Source organism: Xyrauchen texanus, chromosome 31 (assembly GCF_025860055.1).
Source record: "Xyrauchen texanus isolate HMW12.3.18 chromosome 31, RBS_HiC_50CHRs, whole genome shotgun sequence".
In the NCBI taxonomy this organism is placed as follows: Eukaryota; Metazoa; Chordata; class Actinopteri; order Cypriniformes; family Catostomidae; genus Xyrauchen; species Xyrauchen texanus.
Genome location: NC_068306.1, coordinates 2062513 through 2089585, shown reverse-complemented (window position 1 = coordinate 2089585; position 27073 = coordinate 2062513). Strand labels below are relative to the sequence as shown.

The 27073-nt window shown below is 38.4% G+C and overlaps 2 protein-coding genes and 1 pseudogene across 3 annotated transcripts in view; 1 reads left to right on the top strand and 2 right to left on the bottom strand.

The window, feature by feature from the left end:
* The window catches only part of LOC127625028 (uncharacterized), a 40390-nt gene extending 37546 nt beyond the window's left edge, over window positions 1-2844 (bottom strand). The window contains exon 1 of one of the 2 annotated variants that reach the window (XM_052100077.1): window positions 1613-2844. The gene's annotated coding sequence lies outside the window, so the exon portion shown is untranslated. The remainder of the gene's footprint in view (window positions 1-1612) is intronic. The other variant, XM_052100076.1, reaches the window with a different exon arrangement.
* The window catches only part of LOC127625516 (zinc finger protein 14-like), a 91028-nt pseudogene that overhangs the window by 57212 nt on the left and 6743 nt on the right, over window positions 1-27073 (top strand).
* On the bottom strand, window positions 4389-5299 carry LOC127625044 (protein krueppel-like). The gene has a single exon (XM_052100101.1). The coding sequence runs from the start codon at window positions 5257-5259 to the stop codon at window positions 4906-4908; it is 354 nt and encodes a 117-aa protein (XP_051956061.1). The 5' UTR covers window positions 5260-5299; the 3' UTR covers window positions 4389-4905.

Sequence of the window (27073 nt, the reverse complement as noted above, 5' to 3'; positions counted from 1 at the left end):
GGGCTAAGGCATGCGTGGCCTCACTGGTGGCTCAGCGGGGGCCGGTGCAGGCGCTGAGTTAGCGGGCATGCATCTTTTAGCCGGGCGCTGGCTTGAGACATAGCGGGGGCGAGCCGTCTGCGGTATGCTCCGTTTGGGCATGAAGTGCCTTATGGCTTGTGACTGCTTCTGAGTCGTGACTTAGCGCTCAGCAAATGTACTCACTGCGCCGCCAAAGAGGCCGGCTGGAGACACTGGGGCAGCCAATAGAGATGTCTTCTCTCTGTCACTCATCTCCGTGAGTGTCAGCCATACATGCCTTTCCAGAACGACCAGGTTACCCATGGACTTCCCGATGGCCTGTGCCGTGACTTTTGTGGCGCAGCGCCAAGTCTGTAGCAGCCCGAAGCTCTTTAAAAGTCTCCGGATCAAAGCCTTGCTCGTCCATTTGTCTGAGGAGCTTTGCTTGGAATACCTGAAGCACTGCCATTGCATGGAGTGCTGATCCAGCTTGTCCTGCCGCTGAGTAGGCTTTCCCTGCCAGTGTGGACGTCTGCCTACACGGCTTAGAAGGATGAATGGGGCGTGATTTCCATGCCCTGCTACTCGTTGGGCAGAGATGTGCTGCTACCGCCTCCTCCACCGGGGGTGGTTGAGCATAGCCGTTCTTTTCCCCGTGGTCCACGTTCGTGAGAACATAGTCATTGCATGTGTGCGCTGAGAAAGGCACGTGCCAGGACTTAGTTCGCTGTGCACCATAGGGAAGAACGGGGCAGTTCTGCGGGGCGCGGCTGCTTGACGGCGTCCGGACTGCAAGAACCACTCATCAAGGCGAGACTGTCCAGGTACCTCTAGGGGAGACCACTTGAGATTGAGTTCTTCGAACGCCCTTGCAAGGACGCGAAGCAACTCCCTGTCAGTGGTGCGCACACGATTCTCGTCCTCGCTGGTGTGAATCGCCGGCGAAGATAGAGGGCTTCGAGACATGAGGTAATCGCTGTCTTGAAGGAAGAAATTCTGAGGAAATGGTGTGTGTGTGCACCTGTTTTATAGTGGTCAGTTCGCGCCGAAAAGAGCGGTCAGTTTCGCGCCAAAACAGTTGGGGCTCAAACACCATAGCCAATATTATAATATTGGTGTGATTGTAGAGAGGTTTGAAATAGGTCGTGTATGAAGGCACTCCCCATATGCGTTAGTAATGCAATGTCAAGTGGACTGAAGTCGTAAGGGAACCTGAAAATACATGAGAGAATCCATATTGGAGAGAAACCATACAAGTGCTCATACTGTAAAAAGAGTTTCACTCGGTCAGAAAACCTGAAAATACACGAGAGAATCCATACTGGAGAGAAACTTTACCACTGCTCTTCATATAATTTCTTCATCTCGTGTAAAAGGAATTGCCCAACAAGTCCCAGTTAGTGGTCGATCAATATGGATTTTTCAATGGGACTACCATTTGTATATATCAGAAGAAATGGAGATTCATCAGACCAGACTGTGTTTTACCTGTCTTTAACTGTCCAGTTTTGATGATTCTGTGTCCACTGCAGTCTCTGCTTTCTGTTCTTGTCTGACAGAAGTGGGACCTGATGTGGTCTTCTGCTGTTGTAGCACATTCGCCTCGCCTCACCTCTCTCATCAACAAGGCGTTTCCATTCACAGAACTGCCGCTCATATGGAATATTTTTATTTAATCATTCAGTTAATCCATTTTTGATCATTGAATTGACATGTATACAATATGCATTGATCTAAAAATGACAATGTGTAATCAATGCACTATGAATAACTGCATTATGAATGTTATTCAATATGTTAGATATTTAATCATTCATTGATTGATTTAATTATCATTTAATCAAAGTGCAAATCAACAGAATAATGCGGCTTAACGTCTCTAGGGAGAATTACAGCCTTTCTGTGAATGACCCAGAACAAATGTGTGTATTGATACTAAAGGAATGATCAAATGTTTTAATTAAAACAAAGTTAGGCACTGTCTGGTACCTGTCTGAAAGAGTCAGAGGACACATGTGCGTTAATTAGTGCTAGAAACGAGATGAAACAAATGTATGTGGGTGTGCACACATTTCCCATCTTACAGGATTGTGTGTAACTAATGACTGTAATAAGGGAAATCATTTCATATAGTAATCAAATTCATGCTGAAAGTAATGACTGTTAGTTAATATAAAATATGTAACCATATGAAGTGATTACAGTGTGTTTTATGCATTTAAAATGAAATATGCTTTTGCCATCATTGAAGCAAGTTGGGTCAGGATGACCAGCTGGAAGGGAGATGGTGATGATGACACTAGGGGGCATGAGATGATTTTATTGGATGAAGAGGCCATCACTCAAAGAGAGGGGGTGGAACAGAAGCTGTATAAAGGATGCATGATTCTGAAGTGTCATTTCAGATGCTAGATGATCAGATGGCATCTCGGCTTTGTTCAATAAAGTCTAATCTTTGACATCTGGAACCCTGGAGAGTTTTCTTACTGAGAGGAAAAGGATCTTCAATATTCCACGCCACTCACTGGATGTTGCATCTTTAGCAACACTTGCCTCTGTGATCACAAATAGATCTACAAATGTCTCCGATAGTGTAAAATGTGAAAGCATTTTAATGAAAATTAGATTCATAATAATTTTTTGGATTATTTCTATATTTGTCTTGCCATCTGTGTGTTTACATGTTGTCTGACGTCACTATTAAAGGTCATCCTTCATAATGAGTTTATGATTTATTTTGACTTTGATACATGATACTACACTGTGATATTAGTCACATGATAAAGATTTTTCCACTTTCTGAAACATTTATTGCAATCATTATAATTATCCATCCCATTATAATGAATGTAACATTAGCCCTTGTGTACTTCATCTGAATTGATTCTGACTCAGTTTGTGAATTTAGTTGATACAAGTAATGACTGCTGAAATGTCAAATATTTAGGCTTTTTTTATATATACAGGTATATATATATAATTTACATTTTCTGAATAAGTTCGTTAAAAAGAAATTCTGAAAGTATTAAAGTCTCCTACTAATTTTGTATAAACTTTATGCAACTTGTACAACAAAAAAGTAAAGAATCACTAATTGCTGCTTTATTAGATAAAGATTTCAAATTATAGAAACATTTATGAAATGTCAATGAAATATAAGTCTGGTCACTTCAGATATTCTTGTATAATGCAACAAAATTTATTTTTAAGTTGAACAACAGCAGGACTGAATAATCAGATGTTGGTGTTTTATTCACTCCAGTCCAGCAGGAGGCGGAAATTCACCGGAAGTTTCATACACCGACAGAAAACACCAGAATGTGGATAGGGGACGAATTTAGAAACAGTGCATCAAAATATATAGCAACAATTATGTTTTGGAAGAAGTGAAAGAATACACACCTTGTGGGGATTCTATTGATGTGGAAAATTAATTAAATGAATTAAAAATCCAAAACAAGGCTGGTAAAACTAGAATACAGATAAAGAAAAACTGATCGAATGCTGGAAGGTAGTATTCAAACTAACAAGAGACACTGAACACAAAAACTCACTAAACAAATGACGAGGGAACACGAGACAGAGATGAGCTTAAATAGAGGAAAACATAAGGGGACACAGGTGCTGCAGATCAGTTAAGGAGCAGTGCAACTAGCGTTGCTATAGCAAAGAAAAACTTTTAATTTCTGATTTTACAAGGAACTTTTTCAAAGTTTATTCAGTCACAGCTTTACATTTCGATACAGTATAGTTTGGGGGTGACAGATTTATCAGGCCAGCATGAATATATTTGTGAACTGACATGCTTCGAAGAGCAGTTGTCAGTTTAGGAGACCAGACTGATTCTGACCACAGTTGTACACCTCTGGAAGGTGTAGTAGAAATCTCACTACACCCAAAAATCTCTTGAAAACATCTAGAGTTTATGTAGGTGCCAAGAAAAAGTCTTCCTTTAAAAGTAAAATCCTCTATCATTTGCTCCATCAAAAAATCCTCTTGTCCTGGACAAGTGTTAATGTCGAGCCCTGGTATAGTCAGTATTCAGTGATGCTAACTTTCATGTCATGTTAGCCCTGCATTCGTTGCACTGCAGGATGGTCTCATCTTAAGACATGGCTGCACACGCAATAGTTTGGTTAGGAGGCACATATGCTTTGTTCACACAACAGAATTTTATTTTTCTCAAATCTGATGTTTTAGACTGACTGTTCAAACTGCAGGTTATATGTGGACATTTCTGATTTCCTTCTGTTCAGTCTGCGGTCACTTTTGAAAGCAGGTCCACATTAGCCTTAGTAAAGAAGGAAACTTGCATATGTTCACCATGCATGAGTGTTTAGCAATAGATGTTTAGCATTGTTTATGTTTTACATGAGGGCAGTATCCAAAAATATCACCTTGATACAACTAAATGTCAAAATTATTTTTTACAGTGAAATTCAATCTTTGGATTTATCATCACTATTTACTTGATATCGTTGGACCAGAAGATGATTCTTACTCACTGTGACTATGTGGGCAAACCTTTTTTTCATGTTTCTGTTAAAAACTTAATGAGATGAAACTTTTCTCACATGAAGAGCAGTTGTATGGTTTCTCTCCAGTATGAGTTCTCTCATGTGTTTTCAGGTCTTGTGACCAAGTGAAACTGTTTCCACAGTGTGAGCACTTGTATGGTTTCTCTCCAGTATGAATTCTCTCATGTGTTTTCAGGTTTTATGACTGTGTGAAACTCTTTCCACAGTGTGAGCGCTTGTATGGTTTCTCTCCAGTATGAATTCTCTCGTGTGTTTTCAGGTCTTGTGACCAAGTGAAACTGTTTCCACAGTGTGAGCACTTGTATGGTTTCTCTCCAGTATGAATTCTCTCATGTGTTTTCAGGTTTTGTGACTGTGTGAAACTCTTTCAACAGTGTGAGCACTTGTATGGTTTCTCTCCAGTATGAATTCTCTCGTGTGTTTTCAGGTATTCTGACTCAGTGAAACTCTTTCCACAGTGTGAGCACTTGTATGGTTTCTCTCCAGTATGAATTCTCTTGTGTGTTTTCAGGTGTTCTGACCGAGTGAAACTCTTTTCACAGTGTGAGCACTTGTATGGTTTCTCTCCAGTATGAATTCTCTTGTGTGTTTTCAGGTGTTCTGACCCAGTGAAACTCTTTTCACAGTGTGAACACTTGTATGGTTTCTCCCCAGTATGAATTATTTGGTGCTGATTGAAGTTGCCGGCTGTAATAAAGATCTTTCCACATTCAAAGCACATATGAGCCGCCACACTGGTATGTATTTTCTGGTGCTCTTTAAAATAGAACAGTTGTGCAAAACTCTTTCCACAAAAAGAACACTTGTAAGGCTTCTCATTTGTGTGAGTTTTCAGATGTTGTTTTAGGTACTGAGCCAGAACGAATGTTTTCCCACACTTATCACATTCAAATGTTTTTTCTCCAGAGTGACAGCGAAGATGATTCTTGAGATAGCCTGCATATGCAAAACTTTTTCCACACTGATGGCATTTGAACGGCTTCTCTCCAGAATGAATTCTCATGTGGACATCAAGTTTGCTTTTACATGTTAAACATTTTCCACACTGAGAGCAGGTGAATGATTTCTTGGCTGCTCTTATTTGAACACTTTTTGGAAAAAAAATATTTTTAGTCTTTGAGCCACTCAAAGATTTGTCTCCAGTTATGAAATCATGATGTTTCTCCTCCACTTCAATCAGCTCTTCACGTTCCCATTTCACTTCCATCAGCTCTGCAATGAACACAGTAAATTGTTTACAAAAACAATTCAAGAGGTGAGGTATAAATGAAAAAAGAAATAAAATTAAACCAATACAATGACAGATTTATTTTTTGCTCAGCAAAAGTTAAATAGTTATACCATAAATTCGAAATAACTCAATTTTATGATTATAGTCATTTATAGTAATGCTAGAAAAAATGCTAAATCTGACAAATTTGTTTTAGACAAATTGATTTTGAAAACAAATTTAAGGATCGATAATCATTACTATATTATTACACAATGGGATATAGTCTCAGATTACACAAGCCTTCACAAAACAGACGTGGAACATGTAAGATTGAAGGGAATAAATTGTGAAAAAAAAACTGGAATTGTGTTTAATGGTGTCAAAGTCCAAATCAAATCAAAATCCCTTTATTGTCACTCAATCAAATACACAAGTGCAACAGTGGGTAAAAATCTTGGGTGCAGTTCCAAGAAACACAGCAGTATGACAATTACAATGAACAACTGATTTACACAACACAGTTTACACATCTTGTTACACAACACAATATACACCTAATAATATACAATCTATGGTATACACAAAATAAGACTGTATACAATAAAAATACACTGTACCCCTGTTGAACCGTCCTTCAATCTTGTCCCTGTACTGGGGTTTTGCTGCTCTGATAGTTTTGTGGAGGGCATAGCCGTCTTGTTTTTGCTCCTCCGCATTCATGGAATTAAAAGCGGAGGTCCGTGCATTAAGTGCTGCATGAACATCACTATTAATCCACGGTTTCTGGTTAGGGTAGATCCGTATTTTTTTGGTCTGTACTACATCATTTATGCACTTCCTGATGAAACACGTTACGGTATTAGCGTAGACCTCAATGTTGTCATCAGAGGTGGACTGGACCATCTCCCAGTCCATGAGATCAAAACAGTCTTGTAGCATGTAATCTGATTGGTCTGACCAGCACTGATTCTGAAGGCGGGTACTTCCGGTTTCAGTTTCTGCCTGTAAGCGGCCAGAAGGAGAAAGGTAGACTGGTCCGATTTTCCAAATGGGTGGGGGAGGGATTTGTAGCCATCCTGGAAGGGAGAGTAGCTATGGTCCAAAACCCAGTCCCCTTATGTGTTTCAACTGATGTGTTAGAAGTATTTTGATGCGATTGACTTGAAGTTGGCTTTGTTACAATGTCCCCGGTTACAATGAACGCAGCCCCAGTGTGCGCGGTTTCCTGCTCACTTATACTCTCATATAATTATACTTCTGTGTCGGCTTGTGGGGAGATGTACACCGCTGTGAATTCCCTCAGTAGCCAGAATGGTCGACACAGAAGCATGAGAAGTCCTCTTTGCAACCTGAATGTCTTCAGAAATTCACACCAATAATGAAAAATAATGCAGATGTTTCGAGATGCTTATATGAAAATGTACGCACTGTGGAGCCTCCACAGTGGGGCATTTTGCTGACATCTCAGCAGCATACTCTTGCAGCAAAGCGACACCACTCTCCTGTTCCTGTTTCCAATCTGTTGGATTTCCAATCGATTCTCTCCACTCAGTGACGCACCCACTGAGAATCATGTTGAAAGAGCCCTGGATATAGATAATTCTATTGTAAGAAACATGGGTATAGAGACTGCAGACACTATTGGTAATTGCAATTCGGGGGCTAGGCCATCTGACATCAGATAAAATTTACAAGTGCGTGCTCCACATAGATTTTCTAAAATTGTTATTCATGTCGACATTAGCGATGTCTGGCTTCACAAGTCGGAGATCCCTAGAGAGAATTTTTAAAGAAGTGTGCGAACTTGCAAAAATTATGTCAGATACTGTAATACGCTCTGCCCCCCTCCCTGCTCATCATGGCGATTATAGTTATATTTTCCGGAAATAAAGGCGCACTTGACTATAAGTCGCACCAGGTCAAAATCACGTTGAGAGAAAAAAAAACACAGATAAGTCGCATCTCTGTATAAGTCGTACTTACAGATGTATATATGTAGCTGGTACTAGGACCCAGGATCAGCTGCCTGACTTCGCTTCACCGGTTCAGATGTCAAACATGCTCTTTGAAGTTTAAAGTACCTCAATATAGACATCGTATCACAGTTTTTTTGGACTTGTTTTAAAGGGGAAAACATGATTTTAATAATTGTGTGAACTTCATAGGATTCATAGAAAATAGGAAGATTTTTTGGGGTAGACCTGACCTCCAAAAGAGAGACGGACTCCATACCTCCAGGGAAGGTGCTGCTCTCCTCTCTAGTAATTTGGCTTATAGTCTAAATTGTGATAGTATTTGGTATACTGGTGCCCAGGTCAGGAAACAGGCAGAAAGGCTTAACCATCAGTCTGCAAGATGCCTTAAGACATCACACAGGTCACAAACAACAACACATACTGTAGAGACTGTATCATTGCCATAATCATATGCTAGATTTAATTCTGTCATATGGAGTTAATGTTGATACTATAGAAATTCTGCTGCAGAGTGATGACATCTCAGATCATTACTTTGTCTCTTGTTTGCTGCAAATAGCTAATGCCACTCAATCTACACCATGTTATCGTTTAGGTACAACTATTCTTTCGACAAATAATCTTCCAGATTTGTCTCAGATACACAGTAAGCCAAAAAGTTTTGAAGAACTTAATGTAATCACAGAAAATATAAATACAGTCTTCTCTTGCACTCTTGATAGTGTGCCCCACTTTGATTAAAGAAAATTTAAGAAAAAATTCATACACTATGGTACAATGATCACACTCATGCTCTCATGAGAACAGCTTGGAAAATGGAATGCAAGTGGAAGAATACACAATTACAGGTATTTTCCATTGAATGGAAGGATAGTGTCTGTAGATACAGACAGGCACTAAACATTTCAGCAAACTCATAGAAAATAACCACAACAATCCTAGGTGTTTATTCAGTAATGTGTCTAAATTGATTAGGAACAAAGAATTGACTGAACCAGATATTCCATCGCAGCACAATACAGTGCTTTATATGGCTTTAAAATTACAATTTAAATAATCAAAAATAAAATTGCAGCCATGCAATCGTCTGTAACAGCACCTTAGGAAACAAGCAACTTCAAACCTTCACTGTCATAGGTCATGAAGAGCTATCAAACCTCATCTAAAAATCAAAAGCAACAACATGTATGTTAGATCCAATACCAACTAAGCTCTTAAAAGAGGTATTCCCTGTAATCTCAGAACCTCTTCTTAATATTAACTCCTCACTATCATTAGGAATGTTATTTCATTCAATGACGAATGTTAGATAAATAGCTTGGGATTGCAGGGATTGAGAACAATTTTAATCATTCACACATGTTCCACTTTCAAATGTGGGGAATTCCCACTATCGCATCGCCCTCTTCTCTATCGATCCCTCTATCATCTTCTTATGAATGGAAGGATAGGACATTTTTGTCATTAAACAATGATAAACCATGGTTCACAGGAAAACTCAGACAGCTTTGTCATGCCAAAGAGGAGGCTTACAGGGGGTGGGGATAGAGTCTTGTAAAATCAGGCCAGGAACACACTGAATTAGGAAATCAGAGTGGCTAAAAGAAGCTACTCTGAGAACCTGAAAAGCAAGTTCTCAGCTAACGACCCTGCATCAGTGTGGAGTGGCCTGAAACAACTTACTAATTACAGGACTCCTACCCCCAACCCTGTGGCGGACCAACGACTGGCTGACGACCTGAATGTGTTTTACTGCAGATTTGAAAGGCCCGATTTCACACCCCACATGCACTCGGACCTTCATTTCACACAACCATTAACACCTCCTGTTCCTCGCCAGCTGAGGAAGTTCAACCTGCCACCAGTGCTGCTGAAACAGTTCTATTCAGCAATCATTGAGTCGGTCCTCTGCACTTCAATAACTGTCTGGTTTGGTGCAGCTACGAAATCAGACATCAGAAGACTACAAAGGACAGTTCGGTCTGCTGAGAGGATTATTGGTTGCCCCCTGCCCCCCTTCAAGAACTATACACTTCCAGAGTGAGGAAAAAGGCTGGTAAAATCAACCTGGACCCCACTCACCCAGCCCACTACCTTTTTGAACTGTTGCCTTCTGGCCGGCGCTTCAGAGCTCTGAACACCAGAACCGTCAGACACAGGAACAGTTTTTTCCCTCAGGCCATCCATCTAATGAACAATTAAATTGCCCCATTGAGCAATAATTATGTTCAATACACAGTTTAATTTTAATTTATATTATCCAACTTATCCACTTCTGCCATTACTTCATTGCTCTGTACATAATATACAGGTTTTTGTTCTTTATATAACAGATTGTATTAGATTTTCACTACGTGTGTGTATGTGGGTATGTATGAAGGTGAGTGTATGTACGTATATGTATAATTATTTATTTTGTGTTCTTTTTTGTTTTTAATTACCTATGTCTTGCTGCTGTTTTTGCTATTGTTTGTATTGTTGTTGACTGGAAGCTCCTGTCACCTAGACAAATTCCATGTATGTGTAAGCATACTTGGCAATGAAGCTGATTCTGATTCTGATTATAGCCTACACACATGCACACACCCTCTCACCTTCAATCGTGCAGCGTTCAGCAACTTGTGAGTGCGAGCAGTGGGGAAGCGCTTATTTACTGAACTTTAGATTTTACATATATAAATGGCAATAAACCTGTTAATTGTACATGCAAATGGTGTTGTACCATGTCTCTATAAGAGAGCGATGCGATAAAACTATTGCTCATTTTTATTATCAACAAAGCCTTCAACGCAATCGTGCAACGTTGGAGAGATCTCATTTTGTCAAGTCACATCGTTGGTCTCCCTCATAATACAAGGCAGAAATAGCAAAAACGCTTTGTGTAACAAAAACATCTACAGAGTGAAGAGAAATGCTTAAAACAGACTTGTGCATCATCCTAAAGATCTGTTACATGTATACATCTGATGTATATATATCCAAGGTATTTTCTCTGCCATGTGAATCAGTCAGTTTTAATAAGTATATAACAATATACATAATACTAGTATTAGAAATATTACAATAAAATGATAAATGATCAAATGAAAACATATTATCTATCTTTAATATGCATATCGGTTTTGAATATAATATTCAAATATATAATATCAACATTAAACAGCCATGGGGGCCTGGGTAGCTCAGTGAGTATGGACTCTGATTACCACCCCTTGAGTCACGAGTTCGAATCCAGGGTGTGCACAGTGACTCCAGCCAGGTCTTGTAGGCAACCAAATTGGCCCGGTTGCTAGGGAGGGTAGAATCACATGGGGTAACATCTAATGTTGTGTTACTCAGAAGAGAGTAATTCATACAAGTTTGAGGGTGAGTAATGATTTACCATATTTCTGCACTGTGTTCTTGATCCCTACCAGGTAAATGATGAAGATGGAGGCTTTTCTTTTTCTTCCTTACATACATTCTTTTGCTTTTCTCTCTGGAAAAGTAACTTTTTTTACCCAGACAAGTGAATGACCAATTTACTTGTCCTAAGGACAAGCACATGACAATGCTTAATGTTGAGCCCTGCATATCTAACCAATATGTTTATGATTAAATTTCTACCCACCACAGTCTCACAAAACCCTGTGGGAAACACTGTGGTATATATGAACAATTTCAGGCAGGAACAGTACAGAAACTGCATTAATCAGAGTTACGAATAACTTGCTCGTCATCTGATCCCGGCTGCATTTCTATTCTAGTGCTTTTAGATCTTAGTGCTTCCTTCGACACGATAGATCACGACATTCTCTTGAATAGGCTAGAGAATTATGTTGGAATTTGGTCTTGCATTTGCATGGTTTACAACTTTTTCCGTGTAAACAAGGAATTGCCAAATCAAACGAAAGTATGGAGTGCCACAGGGATCAGTTTTAGGGCTTCTGCTTTTCTCCTTATATATGCTTCCCCTGGGAGATATTATCAGGAATCGTGGAATAAGTTTCCACTGTTCATTTCAGGTGAATCATGAAAAAGACCCGGTTCAAAATCGTCATTTGTTCACAACTCTCTTGCTCTGTTTTTTTTACATGCAGATGCAGTGAGCTCGTCATCACAACAGAACGGGTGAAAAGTGGCATGAGACACACTGGTTCTCGTTTTCTGGTTCCTAGTCTTCCCCTGTTCCGCATTTATCCTGTCTTTTATTTTGATTTATTTTTTATAATTTAAGTTTGCAATTAGATGCTGCTCTCATTACATATTTCAGACGTTACAGAACAACTGACCGAACCGAAATTGATTTAGCAGCATATTTTATCCAGTTGAGCCGAGCGAACGTACCCATTAGGAAATACTCAAATCTGTTTAGCACCATTGCCAGATACACAGGATTTGCCGATTCCCATCTGAAATCCCTGTATCAGATTGGACTCACAAGTGAAGGTGAATTACTGGAGACTGGAGATTACATGTGGGAGGAATATGTGGAGATAACATTAGAAACATTCGCTTCAGAGAATCCTCCTCTCTCGATCCCAGCTTTGAGTCTTCCACTCATGATTTTGCTGCACAGCATATCACCGTCAAGATGGAGTCTGCTCCAAGCCATTTCACAGCCTTGCCTCCGTTTGCTCAGTCACAGCCTCGCCACAGTCTGCTCCATGTCATGTCAGAGCCATGCCTCAGTCTACTCCACGCCAAGTAACAGCCAAGCCTTCCACGACTCCTTGCTCCAAGAATCACGCTGCCCCTCTCTCGAAGACTTCCACGGCCCCGGCCCCTGTCTCCAAGTTGAACGGTCTGCCACTGATGTTGGTGCGTAAGGCCATGAAGAACCTAACAAATTGTCAGCGCCCATGCCTGCCACAGCAAACGAGACAACACCTGCCACGGCCATCGAGCCAATGCCCACGCCTGCCACAGCCAACGAGCTGGAAGCCTCGTCCGTCCCAGAGCCGGAGTAACCAACCTTATCCGTCCCAGAGCCGGCATTGCCAGCCTCGTCTGTCCCAGAGCCACATTACCAACTTTGTTTTATGTGTGCTTTAGACTCATGAGTGAATTAATATGAAAACATGTAGTTTAAGATGGAGTACACAAATATGTTGTACAATCTGAAAAATAACTTTAAATTGACTTTTGACTCATGAACAATCACTTTAAAGTCATATTTTTAAAGAGAACAAATTAGGACTTTAAGCAGAACCCAAATCCAGAGTCACTGTTCCTGAAGTACTGTAACGACTTAAAAGTTAAAACTGCACCTTTTTAAAAGACAATAAAGACAGCTGGAACAAAATTATTTGTGTGACTTGAGTGCAATAAAACTCATCTGGTAACAGATTCAGACATGACAGTTGATTGTCTTGAACGTGTAAAACAATATTAAACGGGAGAAACATACCTGAAGGAGTAAAATCATCATCGTTCTGTTGTTCCTCTGCTGTGATTTTATCATCATCTTCATCACTCTGTTGTTCCTCTGCTGTGGTTTTATCATCATCTTCATCACTCTGTTGTTCCTCTGCTGTGGTTTTATCATCATCTTCATCACTCTGTTGTTCCTCTGCTGTGGTTTTATCATCATCTTCATCACTCTGTTGTTCCTCTGCTGTGGTTTCTCCTCTCATCTTCATCAGGTTCCTGCAGTCCAGCAGCTTCACTGAACACATCTTCACTGGTGTCTGCAGCATCTGCTGTTCATCATCATCATCTCTCTGTTCCTCTGTTGTGTTTTCTTCTTTTATCTCCTGCTTCACTTCAATCTTCACTGGTGTCTGCAGCATCTGCTGTTCTCCAGCATGAATCACATCCACCTGCTCTCTCATGATGAACATCTGAATAAAAAACATCATCATCACTATAATGGACTGACATTCATCAAACTCTAAAAGATTATTATACAGCTCTGTTAAACAATATAACTGAGATGGTACAATTGGTTAGCTTGCTACTGTTAACTACAGAAACTTCCTGAAGTGTGGTGTTATGCAGCAGATGAGCCAAAGGATGCTGGAGTCTCGTGATCTTCCCATTTCTTTCATGGACAAAGGTTTTGGTTTTACCCTAGAGGAGGTGAACTGCAGGTCTGTGTCAATGTCACAAGTCCTGCTTTGTTCTATAGCAGTTAAAATGAAGCAGATTCATTGATGTTAAGTCAGACATATCGCTTCCATTTTTCCAGGATTCCAAGTTTTATGACATAAAGGTCACAGTGTGTGAACTAAAGCCCTTTTTGAAGAATCCTGTTAATGGCTCTCGGTCCGTAAGGCTTATTACTGCCTGGTTCCCTCACGGATTCCTAGAGAAACTAATATATATATATATATATATATATATATATATATATATATATATATATATATATATATATATATATATATATATAAACAGATATTTTCGTAACAGCACTGTAGCTATTAGTTTATCTTAACATTATATTAATATAGTTGTATGTGTTAAAGGTGCAGTCAGTTATTTTCCCCACTAACAAAGTTTTACTGCTAAAGAAATATGTATAAAATCATGATCACTCACATGAGATGAGGACTCTAGTCATATCAGTGACCTTATCAAAGCGGTTTAATGGGGGCGGCAGCCATTTTAGAATCTCATGACCGGCTGAAATACTACTCACTTAATCTCAGTAATCGTCTTGTTATTGGACACTTTCACTCATGGATTAAATTATTCATGGCTGATTGTGAATAGTGAATTTCTACAGTGGCATCTGTAACTGAAAACAACTGATTTTGAATGAAGCAGCATCTACACTTAGGTGTCACTGTAAGTCCAAGATGACACAAACAAAAAGTTACTGAATGCACCTTTAAGTACCACCTTACCTGCAGATAACCAGGGTTGATGTTAGATTCTTGGCCAAATGTTGAATTGGGTGAAACATTGTTTTATAAGAAATAAATCCCATTTACTTTGATAACATTTCTAAATCTTTCAGCATAAAATATATTTAATCACAAAACAAATGTAGTAATTCACTGTAAATATTTGCTAAATATAAAAGGACACAAAAAACAATGAATCTTAAGAGTAAACTGGTGCAATAGATGCAAGATAGCAAACTAATTATAGCAAGTTTAACTGAATCTATTTAAAGTTATATATTATAGACTTTGGTCCAGTATAAATGCCAACATATATTATATTTTAATGTACTCATGAACTGGCACACTAAATAAGAATAAATATACTAAAAGGAATATGTAAAATATAAACATGAGTTTAGCCACAGACAGACAAAAAGTGGAAATAAACCTGTTCTGAAGTGTTTTAGTTGTTTTGTTCATCTCTTGCATATGACCAGTAATCCCAAAATTATTTACACAAACTTGAGGAAACCAAAAAGCGTTTGTTTGTGCCCGTCTCTCCAATATATATTATCACCTTCATTGAACTCATTTACAGTCAGTCGCTGGATTTAAAGAGCTCATATAAGCAGAATATTCTCACATTTCTGTTTGTTTCTCCTGAAAGTGATTTTTTAAAGCGTCTGTAACAAAACAAAGCGACATGCGTCGATAAAAACTTATTTTACACTCATTAAAACGCCAAAGAGAGAAAAACAACATATACAATTAAATATGAATCTCTCAAATAATGTAAGACACATTGAACACGTACCGAACTGAGCGCTTAAACTGCAGCTGTGTTTGAATTCGTCCCTATTCACTATATAGTGCACTATTTGGGCTTTCTTCTTCTTCTGGTGTTTTCTGTCGGTGTATGAAACAACTTCCGGTGAATTTCCGCCTCCTGCTGGACTGGAGTGAATAAAATACCCACATCTGATTAATCAGTCCTGCTGTCTATCTTTAAAATACTTTAAACTGTTTTACAACATTATACAGGAAAAGGAAGTGACAGGTTTTCTGTTTAGACTTACATAAATGTTTCTATGATTATAAATGTCATTTATACACTACACACAGGTTTAAAATGAACTTTTTGGCTCACTGGCCACTGTGGTTATTAGTTTTCCAAGGTCACTAACCACTCAGCATTTTCACTAGCCAAAAAGTGAGAAAGGTGACTGGAGACTGTAACTTCATGCATATGTTTGGATATTTGATTTAAACAATAAAATAAAAAACCTATAAAATATCCAAAGGCAAATGCCAGTTGGTGGTGGTGTAGTGGTCTAAAGCACATAACTGGTAATCAGAAGGTTGCTGGTTCGATCCCCACAGCCACCACCATTGTGTCCTTGAGTAAGACACTTAACTCCAGGTTGCTCCGGGGGGATTGTCCCTGTAATAAGTGCACTGTAAGTCACTTTGGATAAAACCATCTGCCAAATGTATAAATGTGTCAAGTTTAATACTCGATGTTTAAACACATCTCGAGATCCCTTAGATTGCAGTTGCGCTCCTTTGAGTGTTTTGAACGCAAGAATGTAACGTATGATTGTGTTGTTCTGTTGAAGTGTTTCTTCACTGTATAAACTGCACGTTGCTCATACAGCTGAAATATATTGTTTATCTAATATGCATTAAAATGCCTTCATATTTTTGCTATCTGGGCAATTTGTACATCTAACTGTGAAAATAGATGCAAGAATTAAGATGCATTTAAGGGAGGGGTTCTTAATCTGTGTTACACTGGTCCAGGGAAAAGACCCCCGACCCAAAATATCTTTCACTCCTATTTTGTAATCTGAGTAAGCTTCACAAAACTCAAGCCAATCTGTGGGGACTCTGGGGTGGAAAGGAACAATCTGAACCGCCCTTAATTTGCTGGTGGGAACCAAACCGTTAACCAAAGACTGTATATCTGCCATCCCCAGATTCTGTTGCCTAGCAACGGCTTCTAGCCTGTCCCATAGAATTTTGTTTGGGTTTTACAACTTAAAAGGTTCCAACCCTGCAAGCAAACTGTTTTTCTCAGCCGCTGTGAGTCTGACCCATTGACCATCCTCACAGCCAGCCCCCATCTCAGCATTCAATCCTCCCCAATCCTGATGTCGGATTGGGGCGGCGAATGCCGTCTCAATGGGTTTAGACATTTCTCTGGGGGACAAGTTAAGATTTCCGACCCCCGGTTTCTGCTTAATCTGCTTTGTGTGCACGGCAGGAATTTCTGAAATGTTATAAGTTGGGGGCGCGAAACAGCCACGTTCAACAATCTGCGCGCCTCAGCATATGGCCCATCGTTCTGATTATCAGTCTGATCCACAGCGCTGAAAGCAGCCGCTGCCTGAGCAGTCTGAGAAGGGAAGGTGGGGGCCAAGGGAGGACGGAGAACTGTCTCATCTTTCACAGCACTTTCTGCTTTTTCACAAACAGCCTCGAAACCCTTACTCAAACTACGCAGATCACAGCCGACTTCCTGCCCAATAATTTTTGCCACTCTATCACGCTGGGCAATCAAACTAGACCATCCGTCCATCATATTTGGAATTGCCTTTTCATGGTTTAACGGTATACCACCCAGTTTACAAAGCCATGAATAGGCAAACACGGATAGATATTTGGCCCTATCAGCGTCTTTTTTGCTCTGCAGCCAGTCAATCTGCTGCATGACTTTCCAATCAGAATCAAACCCCTGACTGACCATTTTCTTAATGAGCTGCGCACATTTCTTTGATTTGAGCTCGTCAGAGCAGAGCTGTTTACAGCGTGTGCCCTCCTCGTTTTGGTCAGAACTACTCAGAAAATTCCCTTTATCAGACATTTTTCTTGGTCACAGTTGAAAATCACTACCAAAAAGATTTTAGCAGCAAATATTTTACGCGGATAAATTAACTGTAGCAGCAACAATACTGGATTTCTACCAATTTCACCACAAAGTATTCTTCACAAACATCCTGGTCACATATACTGATCCATACCAATTCGGGTCATAATTTATTTATTTACTTGGGACCGCTCCTGATCCCTTCAAGGGGACATTCTAAAACGCTTAACGTGAAAAACGCTTAACGTGGCTTACTGCACTAAGACAGTGATATTAAAAGACCAAACTCAGTACACTTCATATTAATAAACCATGCTATGTATAAAAAAATAAGATGAGTCCAAAATATGAACGCAACGCGTTTAATTACACGTTAAGCATTTTCTTCCCATAGAAAACCGTTATAAGAAAACGCTTAACGTGGCTTACTGTACAGTGATATTAAAAGACCAAACTCAGTACACATCATATTAATAAATATGATTATATGTTTATATAATATTTATAAATATAAATATTATATATATATATATATATATATATATATATATATATATATATATATATATATATATATATATATATATATTAGTCGAGAGAGCTGTTTAAGGTTCAGTTCACTATCATATATATATATATATATATAGGCATATATATATATATATATATATATATATATATATATATATATATATGTGGATATATATATATATATATATATATATGGAATAATATAGTATATTTTTATAGTATTTTTTCTTTTTCTTTCTGGGGTATTTGCAACAGTTCACTATCAGTTTTATTAATCACGAAACCTGCACTATTTAATTCACAGTGTTAACACATTTCATTGTGTTGTTTCAAATTTGTTGCCTCAGGAACAGCACATAAGACATTTATGATAATCAGTGCAAGCAACAACTATGTTTATTAACTAGTAATAAACTAGTATGGTTTATTAATATGATGTGTACTGAGTTTGGTCTTTCAATATCACTGTACAGTAAGCCACGTTAAGCGTTTTCTTATAACGGTTTTCTATGGGAGGATGCTTAACGTGTAATTAAACGCGTTGCGTTCATATTTTGGACTCATCTTATTTTTTTATACATAGTATGGTTTATTAATATGATGTGTACTGAGTTTGGTCTTTCAATATCACTGTATTAGTACAGTAAGCCACGTTAAGCGTTTTTCACGTTAAGCGTTTTAGAATGTCCCCATCCCGGGAAAAACAATCCCTATTGTATTTTATTTTATTTTATACCTAATATCTGAATCCCTAACTGCCTGATTCACTAAGCTCGGGGTACCCCTATCTGAGGTGGAAGAGATTGAGCAGGTTTACGGTGCCACTGGACCTCCCGTCCAGGGACGCACTCTGCCGGGGTGGTGCTACACCAATGCCCACCTGGGCCCCCCACAGAGCACGTTTCACTTGCGCTGTTTGCTGTTTTAACCCTTAAACAGCTCTCTCAGCGACTTCTTATACTTACAATAGTATAATTAAATTACTCTTCACACGCCTCGTCGGAGTGAAGCTCTCCCGCTCCCCTTCAAAATCTCTTCCAGTCAGACAGCCCTAACAATTAATAAAAGCTTCCTACCTTGTTTGCTGATTTGCCAGAGATGTCACCACGGAGTGATTGCCCGCCGAATCACCAAACTGTTAGGGGTATAACAGTTAAGACCCGGACCAGATATGGAGAAACAAAACCAGGAGTCGAGGAGTTCAATTAAAAGAGTCAAAAATTTACTGAAGTATAGTCTGCAGTGAAATTGGTAGAGCCAGCGTCAAAGTCTCACGAGGAGATCGAAAGCCAACTCGTACCTTACACAAAATCTTACATCAATTATACCATTTGCAAGGACGTACATTATATTATTTAACTCCTGATTGGCTAAAAGAACATAAAGTCACAACATATAGATAGTTAAATGGCCTATCAACATTAATCAGCGCACTTGTCGTCCGCGCCCGAGATTTACGTCTGAAGTGACCTCGCAGATGATCGCGGGCGTCTTCGAGTCGGCCTGGTGTGCACCCCTGGTTCAAAACCTGGGTAGAAGGTCAAACGCATACACAAAACACTGACGAACGACAGTCCTTCTCTGGGCACAAGACAGCCAGAGCACACATTATCAGGCCATTTAAACCAAAACAAGAGAGATAAAATATTCACTCCTCGGGCAGAGGAGAGGGTTGAAATAACATACATTTCTTCCCTAAAGAAATAATAAGAGAAAATCACACTTCTACTATTCAGGTAGTATTGCATAGGACTTTAAACCATATACTTAATCATAGAAAAGTAACAATCAAACACAGACCATATGTTTAACATTCTCCCTGCCCCCTCTCATCACAGCTAAGCTTATCCCCAAAGGACCTTCAGACTACGGGCAGGACAGAGAGTTAACACTAGTTAACATTCCAACACACATATGATTCAAAGTATATTTCAGTTATGCATAAGAAAATAGAATTGATTATGCGATCATGCATATAGTTAATTCATCATTTTATTAAAGTTAAGCAACAGAATATAGATAGATATTGATATAAAAGGATATATATATGTATTGATATATGTGAAGAGCCAAGGGATTTTGACCCTCACCCTTCAGTTTGGAACCACATGAGGCTGAGTAAATGATGACAGAATATCTATATTTGGATGAGTGATTCTTTTAAATGTGGTTTCCCAGAGGCTGTTGAATGTGTGCTGCTTTATAAGAGAGATTTAGATAATATAATCATTTAAATGTAAATGTGAATAGAAAAGAAATCCTGTATAATGTTTCAAAATATATTTTAAGTTAAACAACAACAGGACTGATTACCGGTAATCAAATGTTGGCGTTTTATTCACTCCAGTCCAGCAGGAGGCGGAAATGAAGCAGAAGTTGTTTTATAAACCGACAGAAAACACCAGAAGAAGATGAAAGAAGAGCTGATGCTTTGAGCAGTTCGGTACGTGATCAATGTGTTTTACATCAGCTTTGACTTTTAGGTTCATATTTTTCAGTGCATGATTTGTTTAAATTACCTTTTTGCCGTTTAAGTGACTGTAAAAGAAGCTCATTATCGTCTGATGTAGTTTGTTTTGTTACTGGTCACATGCAAGAGGTGAGAAAAACAACAAAACAGTTGAGAACCAGTAGATTATTTACATTTTCTGTCTGTCTGTGGTTTAACTTAATATAGTCACTTTATAGTCAACATTCTTTTGTTTATATTTTATTCCTGTGTGGCGCCATGTTTATAAAGTGATATCTTTAAAAAGCTTAAATAACGTTCAAGAAACGTCTGATAAGATTCTAAAAACGTTGCTAATTAATCCTATTGATGAAGTAATAACTACGTGGTACCTTGATCTCCAGGCAACTTATACGAGTTATAATTTTACTATATTTGTGGAGACATTCAGTATGCCATAGGGATACTATAGAAGATGGATCCCGCCAGGTAATAAAAAATAAAACAGGTAGGCTAATTCTGACTTTTTATTTAACAATTGTGACTATTTCTGGCCATTTCGACTTCTTGACTCACTATTACGTGATATAAACTCACAGACCAAATCTCAAACTTTCTGTCTTCAAAACATTTAACCAGTCACTAAATAAAAAAAATAAAAAATGTGTTGCACTTTTATGTTTGAATTATGTGGCGGGTTCCGGCTTTCATTGGGATACTGCAGGTATACTTCAATGGGAAAATAAAACGGAAACTTTCCACATCTGCAAATATTTTACTTTAATAAATGGTAATTCATTCACATTTTATCGTTTTTGTAAGTAAAAGAGATTTTTTTTTTTAACAGGCACAGGAGACAAAATTTTCTTTGAAGTGTAAACCGTTAACTGATAGAGAATCAGAGTACTGCGCATGCGCCTTACTTGGATTCGTAACGGTCGACTTAGTGGACGGACGTTGAGGAGAAGGTAAGCACTATAAATCTATTTTTATTTGTCGTTTTACAACGTAATAGTGGTTTGCCCATCTTGCATTATATTTCCCTTTAGTGTTGTAATATTTTGTGTTTTTAATTTTTAAAAACGTCACCCTTTAAAAAAATAAATAATCAAATGCTCTATTTGGTTAATTTGCCAGTCATGTCTGAGGTCAAATTTGAGGTGAAATTAAACTGTTTCCTTTTAGTTATTTTAATTTGACCACTTCAACTCAAACAACATCACAATAATCACTTACATATGTTTTTTAACTACAGTTCATTTAGACTCGTCACGTGAGCCTGTAGAAGAAGCTGCATCACAGAGAGATGAATAGACTTTAAAACTGTCATTACTCTCTTAAATCTGAAGTATGTAACTTTCTGTGTTGAAATACTTTTTTCTATCCCAACTTAAAAGCCTAATGCAGAGACAATTATAAAAAAAAAACTGTAAAACCTATTTTAAGAGGGCTAGCTTTAAGCGTAGCGCTATTCCATAAGTCATAAGCACAAAGTCTGTGGGATTTTTTGAAGTTTTGGTATTTTTGTGCAAGCATGCGCTAAGTCTAGGCGCAAGGGGTTTGACGAAATCACCCGTGCAAGACTGCTGTTCTGGCGTGAAAACTGATGTTTCTGATTTTCTCCAATACATTTTCCTGCTATAGCTTTATCCAAGTTTCCTGGGGCCAGTAGCATTAAAATAGCCATTAACTTGAGATTTTGTCTAATAATTGGTCTGACTAACTAAGGATGCCATAGAAAGCCTCTTGCATAAAACAAGCTCACAGTTGTCTTCAGTAAGAGAGTCTAATTCGCATTGCATTGTGGGAAAAAGTTGACAGTGGGCGCTCAACAAGGTTTTCCTTTGCTAAAAATATTTGCATATTAGAAGAATACATTGCTTCAAAATCAATTCTAATGAACAACATTAGCGATTTATCCAACAAAACATTAACAAAAAGGTGCTCAACCAGCTAAAGAGGAAGTGCAACCAAAAATCAAAATGCCATACTTTCAAAAGAAAGAGGTGCAACACTCACTCTTTAAGCAAAATAAGAGCTACAACTTTATTTTATTAAAAATGCATGATGTTTAGGCCACCCTCAGGGCCTTCATCAGACATCAAGAAAAACTTGAACCAACAACATTTCAAAATGTTTTCCATATTAGAAAGGGGTGTGTCCATATAATTGGAGGAGTGGCTTTGTAAAATCTGGATAATTCCCTTTCCCACTCCATCTAGTGACCAACAAATGCAAAGTCATTAGTACCAAAACAAACATGGAGTCCTGAGTACAAAGACAGAACAACAATAAAACATACCATAATCAGTTTCTTGATTCATTCCCCTTTGAAACAATGTATCCAAGTGGAATATCCAAAAGGTTTCCCTAGATATTCCCTAGCTTTTGGAAGTAAGCCTAAATAATAATAATAAATAAAAAAACCTCATTTTTATTACCATTCTAGAAGTCAAAGTATTCTACAAAGTCTCAACTCAAGCCCCACTAGCTCAGTGGGCAGTTATTTCCTATGACTAAAAGATAGTCTAGTGGTCTAATGTCTTACATTTTGGTCTTAAATTAGAACAATCAAATTTTTTATGCAACTGACTGAAAAAGTTAAGAGCAAAATGTTAGACAACTAACTTGTAAGACTAGTCTAAAATAGTTTTTTGCAACCGGCCCCTTGTCCCCTCTGCAGTTTTCCAGATTAAATGCTCTTAAACAGACATCTTTGATATGTACCTATACTGTCTGGGAACATACTGCCAAAGTTGCTGTTACAAAAATATATTTTGGTCATTGGAATGCACTTGCAACTTTGCCCAAACATATAAGAGTAATTGCACCAGACTCACGATGATAATGGGACTTGCATTGGCACAACATAATTTGGTGCTGTGACCAGTATGGTCCGTTTTTATTATGTCATCATAGTGTAACTGTGCTAACTGGGAACTTTGTTTACCATATTGGTGTGTGTGGAAACTTCTAAACCATGTTTGTTACAACTAGTTTTGCATTGTTTGTGCTCTGCTATGCACTGTATGCAGCTTGTTTTAATATTCCTGCTGTCAGGAAAATGAAACCAAACACAAAGCACACATTTATATTCATACCATTTCTGAAAACGTTATATTGTTTAACAGATCTGTTCTTGTGTATAATCATGTATAATTATCTTTTAGAGTTTGATGAATGTCAGTCCATAATAATGATGATGTTTTTGTGTTCAGATGTTCATCATGAGAGAGCAGGTGGATGTGATTCATGCTGGAGAACAGCAGATGCTGCAGACACCAGTGAAGATGTGTTCAGTGAAGCTGCTGGACTGCAGGAACCTGATGAAGATGAGAGAAGAAACCACAGCAGAGGAACAACAGAGTGATGAAGATGATGATGAACAGCAGATGCTGCAGACACCAGTGAAGATGTGTTCAGTGAAGCTGCTGGACTGCAGGAACCTGATGAAGATGAGAGGAGAAACCACATCAGAGAAACAACAGAGTGATGACGATGATGATGATGAACAGCAGATATTGCAGACACCAGTGAAGATGTGTTCAGTGAAGCTGCTGGACTGCAGGAACCTGATGAAGGTGAGAGGAGAAACCACAGCAGAGGAACAACAGAGTGATGATGATGATTTTATTCCTTCAGGTATGTTTCTTTATTGTTGTTTACATTTTCATGACATTCGACTGCCATGTAGGAATGTGATACCAGATTATCCTACATTTGGTCTACAAAAAGAAAATTTAATTTAAATGTATTTTTAACTGAAAAATTATAGTTCCATACAGCCATTGTTTTCATTTGTTGGTTGACATTGTGAGTGGATTTTAAGCAGATCTAAATGTTCCTCCCCAGTTTTCATAATTTGTAAACAATACCCCTAAAATGTTAAAATGATAGTTTTTTTTTTCAAAGGAAATTTGATCAGAACTTATTTGTTGTGAGTATAAGTCATGTTTGTACTTTAGCCAGATCTTATGAAGGAATATATGGCCTGACCTTAAAATGTGTTAAGTATACAGTAAACCCCATGACTATTTGAATATAAGTAAATGCACAGAATTAAGGGTGTTTTTTAACATGTTACTTGCAATGAACGTGCTAGCTAAAATGAATCTGAAAAAAATGTAGATCATGCAAAGATTTCATCTGGATAATCTGGCCCCTACAAGAAAGTAGTTGGAAGAGCCCTGCCCTACATCATATCAACAAGTCAACACAGTGAAAAGAAAAGATCATTTTTGGGAGTACACTATATCACTCAAGCACATACAGTGATGTTCCTCCTTCAAATTCAAAGATTACCATGACTTAAGTCCGTATGTGGCTGATAAAATGGTGAGATGTTGGTGGCTCTGACCTTGCATAGGGAGTGGTGGTGGCGTAGTGGGCTAAAGCACATAACTGGTAATCAGAAGGTTGCTGGTTCAATTCACACAGCCACCACCAAGGCACTTAACTCCATGTTGCTCTGGGGGAATTGTCCTTGTAAAAAGTGCACTGTAAGTCGCTTTGGATAAAAGTGGCGGCCAAATGCATAAATGTAAATGTACGGAACTCTTCCTTACTGCCTCATTGATTCTCTTGGCTTCTGCTGCCAGGGATCCAGTTCTGATCTTGCCATGCCAGCTGGGTCTATCCTGTGCCAGCATATCCCAAGATTCCGTACTGACACCAAGAACTTTGAGGGAGACCAAAGGACAATTCATTTATGTGAACTTCTGCAGTTAATCCAGGATGGACTTCAAAGACATTAGTCTTGTTGAATGTTCTGAAGAGTGTGCTGCCCAAATAGGTGTATGTATCAACTGTCTGGTCCTGTTCCTTCACTATGACACATGGTTGTTGATAAAGATTTTCTGGAGCAGGCTGGGGGTTTTGTGATGTTGATGGTGAGACTGAAGTTGTCACAGGCCGAAGAGAAATGGTCCATCTCCAACTGCATCTTTTGCTCTATGGAGGCATTGAGGATGCAGTCGTCAGCAAAGAGAAAGTCTCTGATTATAGTCTCCTTCACTGTGGTGACAGTTCGTAGGTGCCTTGATTTGTTGAGTTTCAAGTGAAGTGAAGTCAAGTCATTTTTTTTGTATAGTACTTTTCAAAGCAGATTTACAGAAAATCACACTTTAACAGAAAAATTAAACTAATACAGTTGAAGTCAGAAGTTTACATACACTTAGGTTGAAGTCATAAAACACATTTTTTTAACTACTCCACATATTTCATATTAGTAAACTATAGTTTATAATTTTTCCAGCAATTGTTTACAGACCGATTGTTTCACTTTTAATTGACTATATCACAATTCCAGTGGGTCAGAAGTTTACAGACACCAAGTTAAAAGGGCCTTTAAGCAGCTTGGAAAATTCCAGAAAATTATGTGAAGCCTTTAGGAAATTTGCCAATTAGCTTCTGATAGGAGGTGTACTGAATTGGAGGTGTACCTATGGATGTATTTTTAGACCAACTCAGTGCCTCTTTGCTTGACATCATGGGAAAATCAAAAGAAATCAACCAAGACGTCATAACAGCAAAGGACCTTGTGAAGATGCTGGAGGAAACAGATAGACAAGTATCTATATCCACAGTAAAACGAGTTCTATATCGACATAAACTGAAAGGCTGCTCAGCAAGGAAGAAGCCAGACTACAGTTTGCAAGTGCACATGGGGACAAAGATCTGACTTTTTGGAGAAATGTCCTCTAGTCTGATGAAACAAAAATTTAACTGTTTGGCCATAATGACCATCATTATGTTTGGAGGAAAAAAGGGTGAGGCTTGCAAGCCAAAGAACAGCATCCCAACGTGAAGCATGGGGGTGGCATCTCAAGAAATGAGCCACAAAGTTAAAGCTTGGTCGAAAATGGGTCTTCCAAATAGACAATGACACCAAGCATACCTCCGAAGATGTGACAAAATAGCAACGTAAGGTACTGGAGTGGCCATCACAAAGCCCTGACCTCAATCCGATAGAAAATTTGTGTGTAGAACTGAATAAGTGTGTGGAAGCAAGGAGGACTACAAATATGTCTCAGTTACACCAGTTCTGTCTGGAAGAATGGGAAGAATTTCCAGAAACTCATAGTGAGACGCTTGTGGAAGGATACCGAAAACGTTTGACCCAAGTTAAACAATTCAAAGGCAATGCTACCAAATACTATCAAAGTGTATGTAAACTTCTGATCCACTGGGAATGTGAAGAAAGTAATCAAAGCTGAAATAAATAATTCTCTCTACTGTTATTCTGACATTTCACATTCTTAAAGTAGTGATCCTAACTGACCTAAGACAACTGTATCTATAAAGTGTACAAGATATCATTATGTATTTTGATTAAATTATGATTGTAAATTATGACTAAATATAAGTAATTAAATAATTGTATTTATACCAGTGAGCAAGCCTAAGGCAACTGTAAGGAACACAAAACTCCATATGATGTTGGTTAATGTTGAAAAATAACTTTGGGTGAAACCAGACTCTTTGTGGGGGCCAGTTCCTCTACGACTAAACGGCATGAATATAATGACAACATAATTTTTTTTGTGTGGTGCATGTCATGGTTAAAAATGAGTAAACTAAGTAAGTGTTAAGGGCCAGTGTTTAAAAAAAGATTTTGAATTAACTGTAAGATTAATAATAATGTCTTTAAAGTCCATCCTGTATTAATTGCAGAAGTTTACATAGATGC